Source organism: Emys orbicularis, chromosome 5, assembly GCF_028017835.1.
Source record: "Emys orbicularis isolate rEmyOrb1 chromosome 5, rEmyOrb1.hap1, whole genome shotgun sequence".
NCBI classification, from domain to species: domain Eukaryota; kingdom Metazoa; phylum Chordata; order Testudines; family Emydidae; genus Emys; species Emys orbicularis.
This window is the reverse complement of record NC_088687.1, coordinates 12,576,203-12,601,359: the sequence shown is the minus strand read 5'-3', so window position 1 is coordinate 12,601,359 and position 25,157 is coordinate 12,576,203. Positions and strand designations below refer to the sequence as shown.

The window sequence follows — 25,157 nt, the reverse complement described above, 5'->3', positions numbered from 1 at the left end:
ATTGGCGTAAGGAACTGACAGTTCTAGCTTTGAGATATTTAATACTACGTATTCTTGACTGCGGAATGGTTTTAGCTAAAAAATAAGCACCTTAATAAAAAGTGCCCAGGCAGCGTTACAAGAAGCTGTACATTAAAATAAACTAGTTGCTGATAAATAATAATTCCCATTAACACCAGTGCTTTTCATTTTTGATGCACCATCCAAGTTACCATGTCTCAGGCAAGAGTAAAGTGGTTATTTATAGTTGTGTAATTTATTCCACTATGTTCTACGGCAGCATATTGTGCATTATGGTACAGCAACCCCTCGATGTTTGTCCTGTGTAATTTGCATAAGTACATGACAGCTCAGCATGGGACATAGAAACCACAAGACAAAAGGCAAAGACAGCATGATAACAGGGGGCAGGGAGTTATTCCTATGAATTAGATGGGCTTTATTTAGGGTTGGCAAGTTTGGCCTTAGCAAAATGCTTGGGATGTGTGATCCAAGTGAATGATATTAAGGAAGAGACTGATACAGACTCTGCGCTGTGGCCACACAATGCCTGAGCCTTGCATCCTCAGGGACATGGGTGAATTATGCTAGTCTGCCCCAGCGGTACTCACTGGGTTCATACTGCCTACACATATTTTTGCCTGCTGAACGGAGCCCACCTCAGCCTCCAAACAAGAAGAAGGAACAAGGAAATAGGAAAGTAATCCATTTCTTATCCAAAAGAAAATACCTCTGTGGGGTCTTGAAGAAACTGATCAATTGTAATCATGTTTAGAGAGAGCTCAATATACAGTGACTTAAAAAGGAGTTTCAGGTGAAAAATTAACCTCTTATTTTTAATCAATTGATTAAATACAAAGCATGAGGGGAAGAGTCTTTTTCAGATCTTCTTATTCAAGCTAAAACACTAAAGGTCTGATTTACAAAGGGAAGGGACTTAGGTGCCTAACATCCATCGACTTTCAATGGGATTTAGCTACCTCACCTGCTTACGTGCCTAAATACCTTTGTAAATTTGGCTCTAGATCCATTAACGAGCACCCCCAGACTCAGACTAAACAATTTCTCTAAAACAAAGACAGCCTATGACTTTATTTTCAGTTTTCTGTACAATTCTTACTCCATCTGGGGGATTACGATATGTCTCTCTCTTCACAATGCTCTGGCTAGTGGGGTGCAAGTGGACAGGTTTCAAAGCTGTGCCCTTTTAATTGGCTTTTCTCCTTTCTAAAGTTTCAAGTTACATGAGTGTTCACAATGTGCAGTACCCATGCTAGAGAACAATACGGTTTTTATCAGCTCTTCTTAATTCCCATTCAGATCGCAGTGGAGTTTCTTTTCAATCCCAGATGCACAGTCACCAGCAACACACCCCACCCCACTTGACAGGCCCATGTGCTAAAGATGTCACAGTTATGGCACATTCTCAATATTTCCAAGGATATAAGGGATAGAAAATTAAGTCTCCTTTGGCTTAGAGGAAGTGTTATCAGCTGCAGGCTGTGACATTATACAGTAGTCTCCGTTTTTATTACTGTTTTACTGTCAAGGTGCTGACGTATGACATCCTTCTCCCTAACGTATCTGAGAGGGAGAGAGAGAGAGAGAGCGCAATAATTTCAAAACACACCGAACTATGCAGAAATTCAGCTCAAATGTTCAATAAAATATTTGAATGGGTCAGAAAATTTTCATCAGAAAAAAATTCTGATGGAAAATGACAATTTTGTTGTTAGAAAACGTCTGAATTTTTCTGGATTCCCTGTCCTGTTTGTTTTGGCCAGATCATCAGCTGGTTTAAATTGACATATCTCTGTTGACTTCAGTAACAAGTCCTCTACATGTTTAGGCCGTGTCTACACTACATATCTTTTAGTGACATGACTGTGTCACCACAGCTGTGCCACTAAAAGTCGTGCAGTGTAGCCGCTGTTTGTTGGCTCTCCTGCGGACAAAAAACGTCCACCCCCGATGAGCGGCGTTTGCGTTGTCAGCAGGAGACCGCTCATGCCGACTAAGCACTGTTCACACTGGCACTTGTTGGCAAAACTTGTGTCTTTCGGGGAGGGGAGGAGGAGTTAATGCCTCTGAAAGACAAAAGTTGTGGTTCAATTGCCAGTGCAGACCTAGCCTTAGCTATTGATCTGCATTTTTAAAGGGCCGGTGACTGTGGTACACCCTTGGCTGGTGTCAGGAAAGTGCACGTCAGCTAGCTGAAGAGCAGTTTTAAGGGGCGTTGAGTTATATATCTATCCAGATTAGGGTTATTATAGTCTCTGAACACTTCACAATCTTTAACACAGTGATGTTCAGATCTCAGTGGTTCAGGAGCCAAATTAGTGATCACGAATCCCCAAAAGAGCCACCGTAGTGTGAATTCGTTGTTTCATTTACTATAGTACTATTCATTTTTAAAGTGTATAACAGGGGACATATTTAATTTATGTATGTACATACATTATTCTCACAGCAAAATGACTGACCAAGTATTATTTTATCAACCACAATTGGTTAATAACGTAGTAAAAGCATCCTGATTGGTTAATAATTAAATCACAATGTTTTAATATCATGTCCTGCAAAGAGCCAGAGGAGACGCATTTAAAAGCCACTTGGGGCTCCCGAGTCTCAGTCTGAGTCTCTCTGCTTTAATACATTTATCCTCATAAGGGCGGCACTACGAGTCTCCTTTTACAACTGGAGAACTGAGGGGGGTGGAGTAGGGAACTGAACCTGGGTCTCCTGAGTGCCAGGCTAGCCCCCTCACCACTGACCCTCCCTTCTTCTACTAGCAAATCATTGCTAAGTGCTATGCAAACACTACAGCATTTGTTCTGGCATTTACAGCCACAGCCCATGGGTGCGTGTGAGGGTGAGAGTTTGGGTGGGGGTGTGATGCAGGTGTGCTCTGGCCCAGCGGCAGTCCCCGGAGGCATTCTGACGGTCTTAGCAAGAATATCTCTGGGAGCACTGAGGCTGTGCATGCCAAATGGGAGCTGCAACATCATTCAAAGGGTGCAGTGTGCCCGCGCTGCTGGACAGTGTGCCCAGTGCAGCTGTCAGTGGAAGACATCCACAGGTCTTGCACACTGGGATGGTAATCAGTGAGACTGTGGCTGCTACTTGGCAGGTGTGCCCAAGGGATGAGAAAGGCTACTTGTGCCCTCTCTCTAGTTTTGTACACCTGTGCAGAGCTAGCCCCAATATAGCACCATGCTGCATATAGGTGCTACTTCGTAGAACCTACCAATGACTTTGAATGAAGTGTATTTTCTCAGACTAAACAAATAAAGCAAACCTACCTAGTTTGCTCCTACTTACTTTGCAATTGTCTGTTGAATCTCCCGTTCTTCTTCTTCATCTAGTTTGTGCAGAAAAGATTCCAGAAGAGGAACGTGAAATTTAAGGTACTGAGCAACCTATTGTGGGGACCACAAGAAATGCACATCAGTGAGGTGTGTTAAATGGGAAGAGTATTGGGAAATATGCAGAACGAGGAGGATGTACATACATCACTGGTAACTTCTTCTGCATTCTTGTCCATGAGAAAAAATTGGGCAATCTTTTCTGAGGGACCCTGTAAAAGTCTCTCCAGCAGTGGAGTGTCTGTGTTCTTGAGCCTTTTCTTTTCTGGGAATGAAAACAAATGACTTGATGTGCATGTTCATATTGTGGCACAACATACAGCAGCAGTAACTAATACCTAACCCAAATAATATGGTCAATTCTTTGCTTAGACATACTACTTGCATACTTTGGACATACACTGCTCTTATTTAACACACACAACTGTCCTTAACATAAATGGGAGTGCCACATGCAGATCGCTGGGAGCATATAGTCCTAAATTAGGGCCCTAAACTTCTATTTAGGCATCTAAATAGAAACTGGCAGAGAAGGAACCAGGAGTTTCTATTTAGGTGATGAAATATGGATTTAGGAGCCTAATTTCAGGCCCACTGGTTTGGAAATTTTAGCCTTAGTTTCTCTTTAATAAAATCCCAGCGACTAATTCTGAAAACCATTCTTTATCTTTCACATTTTGACATGAATGACCAATACATTCCCCTCTGTCCATTGTGAATGCTACTTTTAACATATGAAATGTACTATTTTCTCATGAAATAAAGGAAACAGGGTATTTTTGCTAAACTATATGATAAACTCTCTGCTGAAGGCACAATAATATAAACTGGACAACTGAGTGTTAAGATTAGCTTCCTTATTCTGAAAGCCAATGTAAAATATGACAGGAATAAAAATTGCAGACCTTGTATACAGACAGCCACCATTTGAAAGGGATTTTGGCTGTTGCCGCCTCATGTAAGTATTTTATCACCCTTTGAGAGCAATATACTATGGGTTTCAAATAGAACCTCCTCTAACAAACTTAACTGGTACCCTGTACTCCAAAGTGCTCAGTGGGGTTTCACAGCATTTTATCTGAAGTTAGGTCCTTAAGCATATTTTTGCTTTTCCTAAAATAACAAAATTAACGTGACACACATTATATATACAAAGTATATGATGAATAAATTAAGTTCCGTTTTCCACTGAGAGACTATATCAGGTCTTCACGAATGGTTTTAAACCAACCTAATCCCCAATTGGCAGAGAACAGGTAAGACTCCAATGCCTGTCCCTTTTGTTAAAGGTATGAGCAGCCTCCAAAGCCCATTGGAAGTATAATCAGAAGTGGAGCAATAGAGAAACAAACTGTTTGGCTTATTTACCTCCTGATGCATGGATGATATAAAGTGCAAATTCTTGTGGACTGTTTTCAATCTGGCAAAGAAAAACCAAAATTGACTCAATGCACTGAGTGACAGATTTCACATCTGCTACATTTCCCCATCATGAAACTGTCAGCGGATATCAGAGATGCACCTGAAATTTGTGGTCTTAAGTCACAATGGGCTTTCAGTACTGATAGTGGATAGAAAAATTAGTAGGTGTGGCATCCTTAAAGATTCTGGATTTTGAATAAGGTCTCACACTAAGGTACCATTTTCCTTCCTTTTGCCCCCACCTACCATGTAATTAATAAAACTACCATTGTACTTTCCAAAAGAGTAATGGATCACCACAGTGGATCATCTCACAAAAAAGTAATGGATCACTACTGCCTTGTTTCCCTGGAAACACTAACATTCCATACAAATCTTTGTGACAATCAGATTTGCCAGCTGTAGAGACACCGCAGTAGAGAATTTGGATTTACTACCACCCATTTGCCTAAATAACACGACAAAATTCTTAGTCCTTTTTACATCTAACTCATGATTTATTCTCTATTGGGGGTCTTATGAAACTGTAGTCACATTAGTTATGGGTATTATTCATGAGTCCACGTTCTCCTTTTAGCATTTCATTTCACAACATATTCCACTGCATTTCACTTGACTTCACACTTAAGGGTGCTGTACAGATTAGAAAGCTCTAAAGCACTATATAAAAGCTAGGCACTATTATTGTTATTATTAATTATATCCAGTATAAAGTGATTCTGAAATGGCAAGAACTGCAGATAGGGGATTATATTCAATAATTTAGAACTGTTCTTTTGGCAATTTTTTATGCAACACTCAAGTATAAGAGAAGCTATGGGCTAGTGGCACATGTTCGTTATGAGAACGTATGAGAGTTTTGACTGAAGACAGTTGGCCAAATTCGTCACTTCCAAAGGAAGGGTTATTCTAGTCTATTTTTAATAGCCTTTCTGCTCCTGTAATGTTCCTTGGCTGCATACATCCAGATGCCATGTTTTATCAGTGAGGTTTGAACATGGGACCTTCCTCACTAAAACACAGGTCTTGCCACTTGAGCTGAAGGAAAACTTCTTTTGCTGTAATTTTTTTTTTTTTTTTGCAGGTGAGGCACAAATCACAAAATATTTATTCCCACCCTGCCCAATGTAATAGCTATTAAAAGCTTACCTTGTTTATATGGAAGCAGCAGCAAGCAGACCAGGCAGCTGGAGTTGCTACCGTTGGCTCCTCATGCACGGGGCCTGCCCGTGGGGGCTGAGGCCGGGAAGGCACAGGGTGCAGGTCCCATCCCTGCCCTCTACAAACCCCCTGCAGCCTGGGCTTAACTGCTACAATCCTGCTATGACTGCATCAAACAGTGGTTACCACAGCAACACCCTGATAAAGTGACGCTTGGGTGGTAAATTGCCATGGTAACAAGGCAGATTCAGGAGGCACTATTAGCTATACCAAGATTTGAGCCTCTTTCGCTACTGGAGAGAGTGAGTTGTGACATTTAAATCAAATCACAGTTTGTCCTTGACTGATAAACATATATAGATTTAAGTAAAAAAGAGTTTTCAAAATGTATTTTGTAGCCTGACTGGCGTGGGCTGATGAACTAGTTATAAGCAAATCATATTGACAAGGGCCTGTCACTAGAGGGAGACATGGTCACACGCATTAAGCAATACATTAGCTTTCTTGTCTGGGAAAAGCAGAAGATATAGTACAGCTTTCCTTACTGTAAATGTAGTGATAACGAAGTCGTTCTCTAGTTTCTCCTGTTCTGGAAACTAGAGTAACGACAGCATCAAACACTTGTCACTAGTCTCAAAACACCTATGAAGCCTTAGGAAAATAAAACCTACCTTCATCCTTAAAAGCAGCAATAGCACACTTCATTTGGTCTACTTTCTGTTTGTGGCAAGTCTCCATAATATTTCTGTCCTTAGATACAGTTGGCAACAGAAGGCATTTCTATATTCTGGTTATCTTTTCCAGAATTCAATTTTTGTGTGTGTGCTCACACAAAGAGAATTACCTTAAATTTCTGAAGCAGTTGCTCTATTACCTCTCCTGTTTTCATGTTACTGTTTATTCTTATTTTAGTTTCTGATCCAAAGGCTGGAGTGAAAACTGATGTCTAAAATACAAGAGCAAGAAAATATGACATTAATACCAATTTGGTGAAAACATACTGGGTAAAATCATTCTGGGACAATACGGTACATCATGCAACATGCGTCTATTATTCCTTCTTTGCTTGAAATTGTCTGCTCCTTGAAATCTACTTATGCATATTTTAAAAGCATGGTAAATAGTCCCAATTTTTTTCAGCGAAACATATTTCTGTGAACAGACTTATCCAATGCGTGGTTCTTGTGTTTTTTGTTTTTTTCTAGCTTCTTAAAAATGAAGGAAGAAAGAATATAAAGAGAATTAATTAGAATATCATGAAGATATTCTGAGCTACTATAGTTATACCTATGACAGCATTTCTACTGCAAAATCCTGTATTATAGTTTTTATTTCTTAGCATTAAAAACAATAGGCCAAAATTCTGATCTCAGTTATATCACTAACTCTGAGGGTAATTCCACTGATTTTAATGGAGCTAGTCTGCATTTTCCCAGCAGATATGAGTGCTGAATTTGGCTCATTCTATTCTGAAAGTAGCTTAGTTCAGTAGGGCCAAAGATTATGGTTAAAACCTTGTTGTATGTAAAGATTGCCACAGTGTGCCTGGTCCCTGGGAATGAAATAGGTCCAGAGCCCTTGTGCCAGAGCAGGGGCTCCCAATATAGCCAATTAAAAGGGCAGGGCAGCACCTGGGACTGTAAGGCAGCTGACCCTAGACAAAAGAGACCAGGATGAGAGCAAGACCTGGTGAGTTGGAGACACCCAGTGAGAGAGACACGAGTGAGGTCAGGAAAAGGGGAAGCTGACAGTTTCCAGAGCCAGAAGGCGTTTCCTGGGGGAACATGCCTGAAGGCAAGGAAAGCAGCAAGAGGGGTTTGCCGGCTGACCTCCCCAAGCCCGAGAGCCAGGGCTGGAGAGGACTGAAGGCAAGGGGAGCACCAGAGAGGATTACTCACTGATGTCTCCATGTTGGAGAGCTGGACCCAGGGGAACAGTGAGAGGACCTGGGGGAGTGAGGGACACTCCCCTGGTAAAGATGATCTCCCAGCAGAGGCGCTGGGGGGGTTCCTGCTGGGAAGAGCGGGCTTGTGTTCCAGCTGGAAGGGCTGGGCTAGCCATCCTGGCAGAAGAGGACCGATGAGGACCCTAGGTGTGGCGGAAGAGGAAGACACTGGACTGGGCGATGGAAGGACTTTCAGCAGAGAGACTGGTGGGACAGCGGGGTTGAAAGGACCAGGTATGGGGGATATGGGAAATGGACTGCGCTTGGAATTTTTGTTGGGGAAATCAATGAACTGGGTTTTGGTAATAAACTGGCCCCAAGCAGGGGGATTATTTAATCAAGTGAGCCTGAAGTGGATTTATTGGGGACTCTGAAAGGGGAAATTGAAGCAAATGTGCCTGTCATGTCACAGCCTACGATAACAGACCTTAAATTAAGGTCTGGCAAAAATAATTAATGAGGTAAAAAACAAACAAGAGTAAAGCATTAAAAAAACCAAACATTTTAAGGTAGTATACAACAATTACAATTAGTGAGATGATGCTGAAGTTCTGCATGTTGGAATAAGTCCCATGACTGCTGTTGACCTTGTAAAACTGGGAGGTGTATCTCAGGGGGCTATTCCAGTCAGCAAACACATCTGGGAAAGATTCTGGTCAGCCCATGTGGATGTGCATAAGGGAGCCAGGGCACCCTAAGAGGGCAGGGCGGTACCTATACAAGGAGTGACCTTGTACAGGTACTGTCCAGAATCTCAGTAAAGATGCATAGTCCCTTCCTCTCTACGCTGGCTTCCCAGAGACTACTGAGTCAGGTTCAAAGTCTTGGCCCTTTGCTTCGAGGCACTCAATGGTTTGGGCTCAGGATATCTAAAAGATCGATTAAAGCTCTCGGGTGAAGGCGACAGTCTGCTCCTCAGGCACAATGGAACCATTTGCCATAAGGCTAATGCTTGCCTCTGCAGGAGACAGAGCTTGGCTGGTCCAAGGGTGCTGAACAAAATCCCACAGGAATGAAGGACCGTCCCAAACCTCTCTTCCAAGTGCAAGGCACACTTCTGTGGCCTGTCTTCTCTGACATAAACACAGACCAGTGCGTACAGCATCCCCAGCAATATTAGGTGCTGGGAAAAAGGGCAAGGAGGGATGGGGTGAGGGCAGAGCGATGACTCCATGCCCCCTCTTTACCAGCCAGTCGAGCTAGCCAGACACAGAGTGGGGAGGTCGGACACTGCTCGCTCCTCAAGCACGGTGCAGCAGACACGGCAGTGCACACTGTGCGGGAGCTCTCCGGAGGCTTGGGCCGCTGGGCTCTCATGCCACACCTCACCTGATGATGGTTAGGGCAGAATCAAGCCATAAACAAATAGTTGCATTTCACCCCATCAGTTCTCTGCCGCATTCACAGTAACTTAACACAGGAGAGCGTTCACACCTCGTAGTTGTAGAAATGCCCATTAATGGAGAACCGGTGCGTTTCCATGTCTTTTCTGGCTATTGTGGGGGAATTTTCCCTTTTCCTCATTTGTGCAGCGTCACTCAAGGTTCTGGTTCTGTGAGGGGTCAGGGAGTTGAGCTCCGGCACCCTCCTTGGCTTCAGGGTGCTGCTCTCATAAGAGAAGCAACCTGGACAAAATAAAACATCATCAGCACCGTGTAGAGCTACTCCACCTCCCTTTTAGTACAGCCCAGTTCTGCTTGCAGCATCAATTCTATAGCTGTTTGCCAATAGGTGGTGCTGGTACAAAGGTGTTCATAAAGTAGTGTTCATAAAGCAGTCATAGAGTTATCGGCTGTTTGAACTGGTCGCAAGTAACAGTATGTCGTTCCATTGAGTCTTTGGGGATAATCTCCCTAGAGATAGTATAGTTCAGTATTATGGGCTGATTGCTATATAGATAATGAGCAGATAGATGTATTGCCATCACTACTATTTATTATAGTGTATTCAAGTAGTGTCTAAATATCCCAACTGGAATCAGGGAAAGAGGTCTCTTAATACTCCTCTCCACAGACAGGGCTAAATTGGGTCATCAGTTGTACCAGCGCAGCCACATAAGAGGACTTTCTGATGAATATATAAAGAACACTGACCTTCCTCATGATTTGGGGGTTCTTCTGAAGAATTTGGTATCTCTTCACTAATGTGATGGAGATTATGAACTTCTCCCCAGCGCATCATCCCCCTGAAACAGGGATCAAGCATGTATTTACAGGTTGATATTCTTTTTTAATTGGGGTGAGTTCAGTTTAGGCTCCAGCCAAGCATCACATAACAGATGGCTGTTCCTGTTCAGAACTGTAAACATCATGTTAGAGTCTTTCATTTGATGGTATAAAGTAGGTAACTCTAGCACATCACAATATCATGTTTTACTAAACATGAATTGTGGGACCAAGGGCACCACAGGTTGCTCATAAGCCTAAGCAGAACAGGTCAACTACGGAAAAAATGTGTCAAATTATTCACACTTTATTATTATTGGTTTTATAGTTACATGTAGGGGTCCCAATTGAGATGAAAGTCCCAGTGATCTAGACACTGTGCAGAAACACGGTACGAGACAGTTCCTGCTTTGAAGAGCTTATAACTCTATATAGATAAAACCGGCCAACGAGGTCTCATTATCTCCATTTTACAGATGGGGAACTGATGACCAGAGAGATCTGTACTCCTAGCACAATAGGGTGCGCATCCATGACTAGGACTACTAGACACTGTGATAATATAAATAAAACAATTACAAGAGACTTGTCCAAAGTCACACAGGAAATCTGTGGCCCAACTGGGACCAACTGTGGTCCAGTGGGAACCAAGCTCTCCTAAATGCCATGAAGTACCTTAACCACAGACCCAACTTTCTCTCTATAAATAATTCCCTTATTCATTCAATTTTTTGACAAATAGTCTTTGACCAACTACAGCACTGATCAAATACTGCAGTAAACAACTTGCATGAAAATATATTCAACAAATAATGGCAAAAGTGTCAGAAACTATATTTGAAGAATAATCCGATCATATCATCAAGTGGATGGCTCATACTTAAGGCTACGTTTTAGTCACGGGTATTTTTAGTTAAAATCATGGACAGGTCACGGTCAGTAAACAAAAATTCATGGTCCGTGACCTGTCCATGACTTTTACTATATACCCCTAACTAAAACTTCAGCCGGGGGTGCTCTGGGGGAGCGGTCCAGGGGTGCTGGGCTGGGACCCCTGCTGGTGCTGGGGAATGGCGGGCAGCAGTGCACGGCCTGGGACCTGTGCTGGGGGCGGGGGCGCGGAGGGGAGGGTTGGCGGGGCTCACAGGCTCCTCACCTGGCTCCGTGTGTCCCTGCAGCTCCTAGGGGAGGGGCGGCCAGGGGGGCTGTGCGCGCTGCTCCTGCCACAAGTGCTGGCTCCGCAGCTCCCATTGGCCGGGAACCGCAGCCAATGGGAGCTTCAGGGGCGGCACCTGTGTGCATGGGCAGCGCGCGGAGCCCTCTTGCCCCTCCGCCTAGGAGCTGCAGGGACATGCCGGTGGGTGGTAAGCGCTGCCCGCCCCCACCCCCCTGTCCCAGCCCTGAGACCCCTCCCACACCCAAATGGCTGCGGCTGGCCCAGGGCAGCCACTGAGCCAGCACTGGCCGCTGCAGAAGTCACGGAAAGCCACGGAATCTGTGACTTCCATGACCTCTCTGATAGACATGCAGCCTTACCCTTTTAAAGTACTACATGGAGCAAAGTAGGAGTATCTGGTGTTTTATCTAAAAATCGAACACAAAATCCTGTTCTGGATATAGGCTCATAGACTTTATGGCCAGAAGGGCCCATCGTGATCATCTAGTCTGACCTCCTGCACATCGCAGACCATAGAACCTCACCTCCCCACTCCTGTAATAGACCCCGAACCTCTGGCTGAGTTACTGAAGTTCTCAAATCGTGATTTAAAGACTTCAAGTTACAGAGACTCCACTATTTGCACTAGGTTAAACCTGCAAGTGACCCATGCCCCATGCTACAGAGGAAGGCAAAAAAAACCAGGGTCTCTGCCAATCTGACCTGGGGGAAAATTCCTTTCTGACCCCAAAAATGGCAATCAGTTGAACCCTGAGCATGTGGGCAAGACCCACCAGCCAGACACCTGGGAAAGAATTCCCTGTAGTAACTCAGAACCCTCCCTCTTTAGTATCCCCAATAGCTGGAGATGGGATATCTGCTGCTAGAAGTCACAGATGGGCCATATGGCATTGTAAGCAGTGTCATCAGGAAAATTACCAAAATCAGGTTGCTCAGCTGTATTTGAGAATTATGCCCTGGAGGCAGGGACAGATGATCTCTGTGATTTCGTCACCCTGAAACCTGTGGGACATTAGTGGGTTAAATTAATGCTGATTCAGTGGGCTTTCTCCCCAAAGGGGCCTTTCAGGGGTTGGGGATGGAGGAGGATTCCCTACCAGCAGGGCTCCTGCTTAGGGTTCAGGAGGAAGCACACAGCTTTCACTTGTCTCAGGGGATCTGCTGGTGCGAGGGGAGGGAAGCAAATGTGCCATTCCCCAACCATAACTGCAGAATGCAGTGGGAATTCAGTTCACACGTGCGGAGTTCCCCGTCTCAGGTATGCAAGTAGCCCATATAGGAGATTGGGCCTTTTTTGTCATTGATTTTTGTAACTACTTTTAAATCTCACTTTAAAGCCTGGATTCATTACAAAAAAGTGTCTGCTTTCTGCATTGCAGAAGCTGTCACAAGGCCAAACAAGCTCAAATGAAACCTTACACAGGTTTCCACCATGCAAAAGCCAGGTAGAGCCTTTATAGAATCTGGTGTGCAAATGTCGTCTTTGTTTTATCTTCCCAGTTGGACTGTGGAAACATCAGCCTGCATGAGGCTTACAGAAGTTAATATATTACCTTTTACTAGGGAGCAAACCCACACGCTCTGGCGACCTCAGAGTCACAAAAGGGGGAATTTGCTTCTCATCTTGGATTTTTAACCAGATGGGACAACGTACTCCCCAAAAAATAGCCAGGATACCTTCGATAACTGGTTTGCTGCCTTCTGGCTGAAAAAACAAAACAAAACCAGAGTGCAGTGTTATGATGGGCCTAGGGAATCAGGTTCCATGTGAAGCTGCAGGAAACAGTTGAGATAAGAGCCAAGTCCTGCTTGTCAGATGGTTAGTCCCAGCATTTTATTGAAAGTATCAGCAAGGGGTAGCCTCTGGCTAGTACAAGCCCAGCACAGACCATTGGTACGTACTTGACTCACTAGCCCGCTCTGAAACGCCCGCTGGACTGTCTTCACTGCTACTCTTACCCACCCCAGCTGGATTCAAGTTAGCTCGAGTAGGAGAGCCCTGGCACTCTAGCTCACAGACTGAGGAACCAAGTCTGTGCTGGAGTGTCACCAAAAAGGGTCTGCTTAAGTCCTGGCCTGGATTTTGCAATCATGGAGTGGATTGCTGACTACACTGCAGGGCTACACTGTAAATTAAGGGGAAAGGACCCACTCCAATACCCACTGATGTCAGTGGAGGTTAGGGGGCCTTGCATCAGGCCAAAATCCTGTTGTCCTTGTGTAGCGTCCTTATTGTGGCAAAACTCTTAATGACTTAGTGGAGTTTTGACTGAGTACAGATTGAGAAGCCCATGCTCCCCCTTTGCAGATTATTTCCCCAGGGTTATTTCCTTGAGGGCCCCGTGTGTTCCCGTGAAGGCAGAAGAGCAGAAGCTCTCCACTGTGGAAGAGGATGAATGAGTCAGACCTCGAAACCAGGGGATCTTGTGGGACACACCAGAAACAAGACCCATTCACTCCGAGGTCCCTTGCCTCCACACCAGCCCCTGGCCCCATGACCCATGCCAGGCTTGTGCTACCAAGATCTACCCTGATTGCTGTTGTCCCCAGAGGTACTTATTGGGGGTTTCCCTGTGTTGAGGAGGATGCTGAAAAAGTTACAGCAAACTTGAGCACCAATGACCATGCGACTTCCTCCCTTGGGTTGGGGGAGGTACAGAGTGTCCTGGGACAACGCTACCTCCCTCAGCTGATGATTCTGGATCCTTGTGGAGCTCTCCGAGTATGACTCCCTGTGATGTAAAGGAGTGAGGTGGCAGGGAGATCATGCTGCTGAGTCAATAACTCCTCCCCTTTTCATGACTCACCTCACCTAGATCTGAGGGTTTCAGCTCTCCACCACTCTTGAAGAATGGGACTGTAGAATTTGGCTGTCATGCTTGCTTTTTTATATTGTAAAGACTCATGTTATAACTGAAGAAGCACACTCCACCCTATACATTAATGTGCACTCCTAAGGTATTTGAAACCCCATGTTCCACAGCTCACCTTCAGTATGTACCAACAGCTCATTGATGCCCCCTCCTGCTGTGCTTTTCAAATAGTTCTGTTTGCTTACATTTCTTACCTGATTATAGGAGAGTTGCAGATTCTCTTGATCAGCATAAAAATAGTTATACGTCTTCAGTAAAGAGTTAAGTTGATCCCTAGAAGAAGTGATCACAATGAGACTATTAAAAATCTCTCTAGTACCATAAAATCCAGATGTCAAGGTCAACATTTTCAAATATGGTTAGACTTCTAAATCCCTATTTAGATTTCAGGAGTACTCAGCTCCTACAATCGCACTGGCACCAGTGGTAATTGTGGGGCGATCGGCAACTCTGAAAAAATCAAGCCATGTATTCTGGTGCCTAATTATTAGTTTAGGCGGCCAATTTTAAAGCAGCCAAGTTTGAAATGTTGGCCCAAATACAGTAATTTAAGGGGAATGGACACTTTACAGTAACAATATAAAATAAGCATACTGTACAATAACAAAACGTCTTCTTCCGTACAGTAACAGGACTGGGAACAACTGATTCCAAAACTTTTCTGCAGAACTCTGAGCTTGCTGCAATTAGAAGTGCTTGCTTGGTAATTGGAACATTAAAATTGGAGAATTTGCTAGCTCATGAAAAAATAAGACATTTTGAAGACTGTCTAGTCTAGAGCCTGGAATAGGCCCTAGTTAAAATATTGCTTATAAATCAATATAAATAGTTTCTCAAACCATTTGAAGGGGAGATGGAAGTCGGGTGTTTAAGGATACATCTATATTTGAGCTACGAGTTGTGATTCCCAGCTTGCGGAGACATACCCGGGCTAGCTCTGCTCGAGCTAGTGCCTAAAAATAGCAGCGCATCTGTGACAGCGCTGGTGGCCGGTCGGACCAGCTGCCCCACGTACAATCCTGCCTGGCCCCCGGGATACGTATTTGGGCAGCTAGAGTGAGTCACCATCCATGCTACCACTGACACACTGCTGGTTTTAGGCACTAGCTCAAGCCGAGATACTAATTACAGTTGAGAGGACACTTCCATTCTCAAACTACCAGCTTTCTCCTGATTTCATAAATTCTGCTGTTTGCTGAAAATCATCCTCAAATTTTGACATTGACTTCAATGGGGGCGGGATCTCATTCATGATATTCAAAAACAAAAAGGTCGAGAATGCAGTAGCTTGTGCTTTTACCATATGCAAAGGGACTTGAACTCATGACTCTAAGTTAAAAACACATGTGGGGGCAGCCATCTCTGCTACCGCCAATACTGAAGGAGCAGATATGCAGAGTTTAACATATACTAGCAGAGAACAGGGCTGCTATACACACACAGGCCACTGTATGATATGAGAGAATGGTATATTAATCAGTTACACATTACAGCTTTGTGGCAGTTTGTTAGTGATTACCACACATCCTGTTGGAGGCATATTTCCCTCTGGAATATTGGCCTGCATTTTTCTATCTATTTCTTTAAAAGGATCGTGTAACAGGGTGGTGGCCAGGAGGTCCTGAGCCAACCCTCTGTTAGCCCAGCTCCAGTTAAGAAGAATTAATTGGGGCTGAGTATGCCATGCCTAATTGATAGAAGGGAAGCACTTGTGGGCCTCATTAGCCACCAGGGGGCTATATAGGGCTGGCAGGAAGCCAGTGAAGGGAGGGGGAGAAAGGGGAGGGAGGAGCCAAGGGCTGTGTATCCCTGCTGGCTGGAGAAGCTAGCAGTCCCCCACCCCCCCAGGTTGGAGCGGTCTGTAAATAGAGGGTGGTGGGAGCGGACACTGTAAATAAAAGGCACTGGTGATTGCACCAAGAAGAGGTCTCAGGCTGATTTGTGGGCGCAGGGGCAACCGAAGGCCCCGTGACAGATAGTTTGATAGTCAAGATTTTAGTCTTACTCAGTACCAGCAATAATAACACTAGAGAGTAATTTGCACTTTGTACTCAGATTATATTAATGAGTAGCAAAGCAAGCAGGAAAATTGTGCCTTAAATAAATACTATGGTTCATTTAATTTACTTTGAAGAAATTCTCTTTGGCGAGGGGAATATTAATGGGGGTTTGGTAACTGTATGTTTATCCTGCCTTCATTTGATGGAGCTATTAAATAACTACACGAGCTCTCATTTTTTTTTTTTGCTTGCAGTTACAGAAAGATGTATCAACTCCACATTCAGGGGAGTGGGCAAGAGAATGAGAAGGAAGACAGCTGCCCTTCCAATATTTCCTGGACAAAGACAATAAACCTCAGACCTAAAATAGAATGCCAGTCAGTGATGAGCACAGAATTCCCTGCAATGAAATCTAGTAATGAAAATATGAGGGAAAACAGACTGAATGTCCCTGGTCCTGCTGCTTGAGGTTATTTATAGGTAGCTGGCATTGAAAAATGGCAGAGGAGGAAATAAGTGTTTAAATGCCATTGTGTCAGGGTTTAAACACACTCCCAACCTAGAAAAAAGGAAAATACTCCAGACCAGAATGGGGAAGGTTCCAACAACATGTGCAGACCCTTTGTTCCTTTCTTCTTGAGTGCACATCTTACAAATTGTGTCTTATCACAAGTATCACAGGCACGCACTCCCTTTTGACATACCAGGCCCTTGAGATGGAGGGTGGGTGTAATGGTGATAGTTTTTACACAAGTTTACCATAATTTCTTTAAGACTAGAGCTGTGCAATAGGTTTGCTGTGAAAACTTAAACCCAGGGAAACTCACTAGGTTTCAGGCTATACTATAAACTTGAAATTCAAACCATCCATTGAATGATTCACTAAACATTGCTAGGAAATTTGAGGAGGATTTTCAGCAAATGGCAGAATTTATGAAATCGGGAGAAAGCTGGTAGTTTCAGCTGATGATTGCTTTTAGGGTCTGGGTTTGATCAAACCTGAAAGTGAAAGCAAAACCAGAGGCATAAACCCATGCAGATCACTGCCAGAGGGCCTAATCCGTTAAGCACAATAAATATTAATAAAAACCTATTTGTGAGCAAAGCAAACACACAGCATCTGCAAACTCACCCAAGTAAACAAATGGTATGTACCCATTTGTTGAAAACACACTGTTCACATCTACTCTTAGAGTTATTTAATTAATCCCTTTGCCAATAATGATTTACAGAGGGAGTGGAAAGTTACAAGAATCTATTTATAGTAGTATCAGGAAAAAAAGTGACATTTAAATCAAGCACAGGATCATACAGAGCAACAGATCATTGTGTAAATATTAGAACAACTGGTCCCTAGTTGACCAGGAACCTAAAGAAGAATCATGTACAATATTTATATATTGTTAAGGCCTTGCCGTGTACAACCCTTCACGAGCAAGTAGAACGCTTGGTGTTGGCAATGGGAGTTAACTGTATTGATCGAGAACACCATATGTTCCTAAATAAGTGAATAAGGAAGCCTGATGTGGAAGACTAAGGGCCTGATTTTGCACAGTGTCTCAAATCAGCTTCCCATTTTCCTCCAGCAACTATTACTTGGATGTCCCTCCAATGTGATTTGTGCCTGCAAATACCAGAAAGCACATATAAATGATCAACATATTGATGGATAGTAGAACCGATCAGAGGATCACAAGTTTGTTTTGGGGCAACTTTCAAGGTTTTGACATTTGTTTTTTGTTCTGCAGTGACATGAAAATAAAGCTTTTCCAACATTTTCATGAAAACAGGATTCTGTCAAAATGTCTGTTTTCAGATCGAAACCTGAGCTTTTCAGTTTAGGAAAGGCGGGGGGAGGGGAGGTTGTGTGTGTCCAAAACCTGAGCTTTTCAATTCAGGGGGTAGGGGGAGAGAAAGAGAAAAAAAAAAAACTCTTCCCGACCCCCTTTTAGGACACTTGCCTGGGATGTGGGAGATCCAGATCCAAGCTCCTCCTCTGCCTCATTCACTGCAGATTTTCTCATCCCAGATCATTCTGAATCAGGCTTACCAGGGACTTGAACCTGGGCCTGCCATGTCCCAGTTCAGAACCAAAACAGCATATTTTGACTTAATTTCATTTACTCAAAAATATTCCAAACAGCTCTAATGGACAGCCTACTGTGACATCATAATGGGCTTTGTTGTCTCTGGAAAGGGGTACTCTCCCAGGAACAGGATCAAAGCACTAGTCCATCAGCACATTAGGCACTGCAGCCTCATTCGGGGAAGCATAGATTTTGGCGGGAAGTAAGAGATAGATACGATGATTATTTTTCTCCCAGTCGTTCAGCTCAGATTGTGGACCCATTGTGCTGGGCTCTGTACAGACATGAAATAAAAAGACAGTCCTCTCCCCAAAGAGCTCACAGCTGAAGACGAGAGGCAACAAAAGTCGATATAACTGAAAGCAAAGATGGTGGACAAAGAGGATGAGGGTGAGAGTGATAGGAACATATGGCGGGGTAGACTAGCTATGTACAAGATTTGCAGCCTTTTACTTTAAAAGGTATTAAATAGATGGTGGGGTTCTGAAAGACAGGGGTACTTTCCCTTCTGTCTGTTCCTTCACACTGTCTTGCTGCAACTAAAGTAAGAGGCTTCTTTGAGGTTTCTGCCATATGTAACAATGTTCCTGTCTCTGTAGCCTACGCCGCTCTTCCGTTTGTTTTCAAACCCCATTTTAAATGGACTTTTCTTCCTTGCCTTGTCTCAGTTTCTTCCTCTGTTAGTATTTAATTGTATTACCCATCTCTGCACATGCAAAGCATTAGGGAATACAGTTTCTCTGAAAGATACTAAACAGAATAGCATTGTATTGTACTTTCCTAAGAAGGATAGGACTGAAATGACTCCTAAAGCTAATCTCTTCTTTGGCGGTGCACCCTTTATTCAGTAGCAGATTGAAGTATTAGGGCCCACTAAAGTCAATAGGAATCTTTCCATTGACTTCAGTGGGCTCTGGATTAGGACCTTATTGTATGGATCAACACCCCTGTTGACCAAAGTGATCCCCCCAAAAATAATTTTTCCAGCAGCTCCACCAACTGGAGAGCAGTTTTGGGGCCCTAGGGTTTCGGCTAATCCAAGCAACTGTTAGCTGCCATTCGTCCTTGCCTTTAATCATAGTAAGAAGATGCCCTGTATTTGAAGTGGATTTGCTTGTCATTCGTCCTTTGTGTCCAATCAGCCAGAAAAGAATAGTGAAGGAGTATCCGCTCGCAAGATGTTTGAGTCACCCCAGAACAAAATAAATAGAAAGCTTAAAATACAAAGAGACATGAAACCAACCATGACAGATATGGCATTTTCCTGCAATATCTCTGGGTGACCTTATCGAATTAAGTTTAAGTATAGTTAGGGTCCATTGTATGAAATGAATGGTTTAGGTATTATTGTGGGCCAGGATTGTATGTAACCTCTCTCTAAGGGGGAAGATGGGATGTGAACCCTGGAAAGTGTTATGAATTTCAAGGGACTACACTGACCAACAGGCCACACAAGAATGCACTTTGGGACAAAACATTGTCAAGTGGTTTGCCTGAGGAATTTCTAGGGGGAGGGCAATACAGACCCTCAGCTTTTTGAAGCTATACCCTGAGGAAGTGACCATTGTCTGCTGATTAACTGTTCCCAGAGTCTGATGATCACAGGCCCAAACTGTATAAAGGAAAGACTTATCTATTCCTTGGGGTGGAGGGAGGAGGTACCAGCTCTGCGCTAGACTGTTGTGAAATTGTAATAAAAATTTCTCGGGTTTGAAGGACTGACTCCGACCAGAGCCCTGGCTGGAATTGGGGGTGATCTCTGGTAAGCTGCAGGTGCTTTTATTGTTTTTAAATGTCTTCTCTGCAATGCTTTCACCTTAACAATAAATGTGCTTGCTTAGAAAGGGGTAACTTGTGCCTGCTGGCAATTACAGCTGCTCATAGCCTTCGGCAAGTTAGCAAAGCACAGACTCTGGCCTGTTTGCCTAGTCCGGCTTGCAGGAGTGAACACAGTGTAGGCAGGGTACTGTGCAGCCTGAAAACCTCCGATCAGGAGGGAGACGCACACAGGTCTTTACCCAAATGAGGTGAGGGCTGAGGAACCGGGAGCCTACAGTGGGTGCCTTTGAGAGCCACAGAGGGGGAATATAGGCAATGTTGCCCTGAACCGGGACACAAACAAGCAAGCAAAAAATTCCCTGTCATATGACTGAAGACAACTAGGGTCAAGAATGTCTTTGATCATGCAGGTGCAGGGCCTCAGAAATACTGGAGGGTAAAATTCAGCACTTTTTTCAGAAATATGTAGCATTTGAGCTCCTGCTGATCCTGAATGCAAGAATCTCCAAAAAGTCAGGAATGAAAAAAATATTTTCATGCATTGAAAGCTTTTAATCATGGCATTTTAATCTGTGCATAATGCATCCACCTGGCAGTGGTGACTCAACTGCTGGGAGGTTGGTCACCGGGTTCCTTTCTGTGAAGGTGCCAGTTCCTTGCTGGAGAAGGGATGAAGAAAGAGTTTAACAGCTCTGGTCTGACGCTGAGGGCCATATATGGCCCTTGATCCATGCATGCTGCAAGTCTTATAGACAGCAATGAGAACTTTAGCCATGGACTGAGAGCACTGCATGATCTTGTGGGGGTTACTTTTGAGATTGGCTCTATATCAGGTTAAAATAGAGACTAATCCTGAAAAATCTTTACTCAACTTTTAGTCAGCGCTTGCTCAGGCAAAACGCCTGCTGACAGCTGTCTGTGGGAGTTGGCATAAACAAAAACTAACACCCTCAATATTTGCCCTGCATCAGTAAACAGCATGACTAAAACTGTGCAAACCATTTGGAAATAAAATCCCATAGGGGAACTTTGGTAGCAGATCAGATTTACTTGTTCGCTGTGCTTTCTAGCAGACTGTGGGACCTTGGAAAATAGTTTAGAAGACCAAAATGGACCTGATTTAAGTGATGTTAGTTTTCTTTCCTTATTAAAATATATACAACTCACTAGATACTTGTATACACAGAGTGGTTAAGATTTTTCAAGTTGACTATAGGCACCAAATGAGTTACTCCTAGCAAGGGACATAAAAGGCAGTAGCAAAGGCTCTATAAATAGACTAGGAGCAAGAAAAAGATGAAGGAAAGCATAGATCCTTTCCTTGGAGGGGAAGAGGAGCTAATAATAGATGGCATCAACGAGTGAGGTGTTTAATGCCTATTTTTCTTCAGTCTTCACTAAAAAGGTAAATTGTGACCAGATACTTAACATAATATTAACAACAAGGGGGAAGGAATGCAAGCCAAAATAGGGAAAGAACAGATTAAAAAATATTTAGATAAGTTGGACATATTCAAGTCAGTAGGACCTGAATAAATGTGCCCTAGGATACTTAAGGAACTAGCTGAAACAATCTCCGAATAATTAGCATTATCTTTGAGAACTCATGGAGGATGTGTGAGGTCCCAGAGGACTGGAGAAGGGCAAACATAGTATCTATCTTTAAAAAGAGGAACAAAGAGGACCAAGAGAACTATAGGCCAGTTAGCCTTTCATACCTGGAAAGATACAGGAACGAATTATCAAATAATCAATTTGTAAGCACCTAGAGGATAAGATTACAAGCAATAGCCAACCTGGATTTGTCAAGAACAAGTTATGCCAAACCAACTCAATTCACTTCTTTGACAAGGTTACTGGCCTACTGGATAGGAGGGAAGCAATAGATGTGATGTATCTAGATTTTTTACACAGTCCCGCATAACATTCTCATAAGCAACTAGGGAAATGTGGTCTAAATTAAATTACTGTAAGGTAGGTATACAACTGGTTGAAAGATCTTACTCAAAGAGTAGTTATCAATGGCTGGCTGTCAAACTGATGTGGCTGGGGAGAGGGTGAGGTTAGCTAGTGGGGTCCCATAGGTCTCTCTCCTGGGTCGGCTACTATTCAGTATTTTCATTAATGATTTGGATGATGGAGTGGAGATTATGCTGATCAAATTTGCAAAATGAGACCACCTGGAAGGGGTAAGAGGGCAGGATTAGAATTCAAAACAACCTTGGACAAATTGGAGAACTGGTCTGAAATCCAATAAAAACAAGTGTAAAGTATGACACTTAGAAAGGAAAAATCAAATGCCCAACTATAAAATGGGGGAATGACTGGATAGAGGTAGTATTACTGAAAAGGATCCGTTGATTATAGTGGATCACATTTTAAATATGAGCCAATAATGTGATGCTCTTGCAAACAAGGCTAGTATTAAGGCATGTGTCATATGTAAAATGCAGGATGTAATTGTCCTACTTTACTCGGCATCGGTAAGGACTCAGCTGGAGTGCTGTCTCCAGTTCTGGGCACCAGACTTTAGGAAAGATGTGAACAAATTGGAGAGATTCCAGAGAAGAGCAACAAAAATTACAAAATGTTTAGAAAACCTGACCTATGAGGAAAGGTTAAAAAAACTGAGCATATTTAGTCTTGAGAAAAAAAGACTGAGGGGAGACCTGATAATCTTCAAATATGTTAAGGGCTGTTACAAAGAGGACGGTGATCAATTGTTTTCCATGTCCACTGAAGATAGGACAAGAATGGGCTTACTGGGCAGCAAGGGAGATTCAGGTTAGATATTAGGAGAAACTTTCTAACTTTAAGGGTAGTTATGCACTGGAATATGCTTCCAAGGGAGGCTGTCAAATCCCTATCACTGGAGGCTTTTAATAGCAGGTTAGACAAACAGCTTTCGGGGTGGACTAGGTTTACTTGGTCCTGCCTCAGTGCAGGGGGTTGGACTAGATGACCTCTCAAGGTCCCTTCCAGCATGATTCTGTTATGCCTGTGTTTTCTGTGGGCACCTTTAATGGGGTGTTTATCAAGAGACGAGAACGTGCTGTGCATGCCAGCCAGCTCATTTCACACACCCTTTTGTTCTCTCTCTTGATCCAACCCTTGGGCAAATTGAAGACAATGGGCTTGTGTTGTGGAGCACCGTGCAGGACAGTACTGAAAGAGGCACGTGTAATGACAGCAGATCCAAGATTACGGCAATGGAAAGATACAATATGAAAGTTAGATCTGAAGTGGTTTTAGTCAGCAAACACTATTCTAATGCCTCATTCATTTCCCTCAAAGCAGAGACACTTGCATGGTAATAGAAAGATTGAAAAGCCTCTGCTTTGATCCAGGTCTCTCAGCCAGTTAATTAGGCACACGTGTATTTACAAGAAGCAAAAGGCTTCGGCTGGCTTAGTGCCTTATCTGGAGCGCATGTGTTTGTGTGCTGTGCTCACAAAATTTAAATTGGTTAATTACTGGTGAGACCTACAGCACGGTGTCCTAAAGCAGAATTATCATAAGGGGATTGATGACTAAGCAGGGAGCACATAGGCAGGTAATAATTATGTGTCGTGGGTAAGGTTCTGATGTCCCTGTTTACGAGTAGTTCCCTTGAGTAACGCTATTGAAATCAACAGGCCCACACAGACCAAGGTGCTACTGAACCGGAGTAAGGGGATTTGAGTCTGGGCTGATATTTGAAAGTATAAACACTAAGGGACAGATTGTGATGGGCCTGTGCATAGGGAGTGGGGGAAAGGACAGTCACAGCCCCTGAACGTGCTTAGGGACTGCTCCCCCTGTGGGTCCCCTGGGATGTGCATCATCCAAAAGGGGCTCAAAGCAAGGCAGGGAAGAGGTGGGGCAATGGACCCCATTTCTGTCAAACTGGCCCACATATGAGGCCAGGTACTACCTGGGGAGGAGGCTCTATGTCCTAAAGGACGGTGCAATCTCTGCAGTTGCCTTGTGCATCAGAAAGCTCAGGGTTTAGTATAATCTCAGGAAAACTTCCTGACAGCAAGATCTACCCTATGACTGTGGAGCAGTCTGCCAAGGGAAACAATGTCAGCTCCATTCCTGGAGACTTTTCAGACTTGACTGATCAAACATGTACATTCGTAGGACGATGGAGCAGATGACCTGATAGGCCTCTGTGCATCTCTCATGTAGATGATCCCATATGCAAATATAATGTAGACAATTTGGAAAGAGAGGTCTGGTCCAATTTTTCAAAAGAGCAAGGGTTAGGCCGCAAAACCCATATTTAGTCCCCTAAACTGGACTTCAGAGGTGCTGAGCATCTACTTCTCAAACCCTGAAATTGAATTTATGCACCCATGTTAGAAAATGTTGGCCTCTATGTCTGCGTACAAAAGTCAATCAAAAAGATGAAAAGCCCAGTTCTGTAAGACCAGTGTGTGTGAATGCCTGTTGACTTCCTTGGGAGTTGTGTATGCAGAGAGCTAGTAGGATCAGGCTCTCATCATCTGTATTATTAATTATTATTATATTATAGACTCAACACTTCTCCTTTACAGCATCTAATCTTAATGAATAAGTGGAACAGATCATTACCAAAACATTCAATATTCTTACAGAAAAGTTACCTGGTAATGTACTTGTCCTCACTGATGGAAATAGCAGATGGTAGATGTTGCGATTTCATAGTCACTTTCTTCATTTATTCGGATTAGATGGAACTACATAAAAGGAACAGAAGTATTAATCATTGTTCATTAGATCTCTCTATTTGCAATGTAGTTTCACTTAATGTGCTACACTTGGAAAATGTATTGGTTTTTATATACTTGGTTTTTCCTAAAGTTTATGACTTGACATTAAAATGATGTCATTTTTCCTTGATGGAACACAATATATTCTGTGCTAGCACTATAAAGGAGGCCATTCCCACTATATGTAGGACTATTACTATACATAGTCCATACAGTTCCTATAATATAAAGGAACTATATGGACTATGTATAGTAATACTCCCAAATACTACAGCTTACAATGGTGTTACTAATTCAAACGATTTGCAGCAACTACTCTAAAATACTTCAGTATTATTTTACGAGAGAGGCTCAATACCGGGATGAGCCTAGAATCCTTGGCACAGCATAGATTAGCTCATGGACAACTGATGCAAAGTTGCCTCAGGTCACGAAATGAAAGTGTCCTAG

The 25,157-nt window shown here is 43.3% G+C and overlaps 1 protein-coding gene across 1 annotated transcript; it reads right to left on the bottom strand.

Moving 5' to 3' along the window:
* Nucleotides 1-1,508: 1,508 nt before the first annotated feature.
* RASSF6 (Ras association domain family member 6) lies at nucleotides 1,509-24,655 on the bottom strand. The gene is made up of 10 exons (XM_065405415.1): nucleotides 24,582-24,655; nucleotides 14,303-14,381; nucleotides 12,789-12,940; nucleotides 9,987-10,078; nucleotides 9,328-9,518; nucleotides 6,793-6,894; nucleotides 4,734-4,785; nucleotides 3,512-3,630; nucleotides 3,322-3,419; nucleotides 1,509-1,584 (listed from the first exon to the last, which is right to left on the bottom strand). The coding sequence occupies exons 1-10, from the start codon at nucleotides 24,653-24,655 to the stop codon at nucleotides 1,509-1,511; spliced, it is 1,035 nt and encodes a 344-aa protein (XP_065261487.1).
* Between the last annotated feature and the right edge of the window lie 502 nt (nucleotides 24,656-25,157).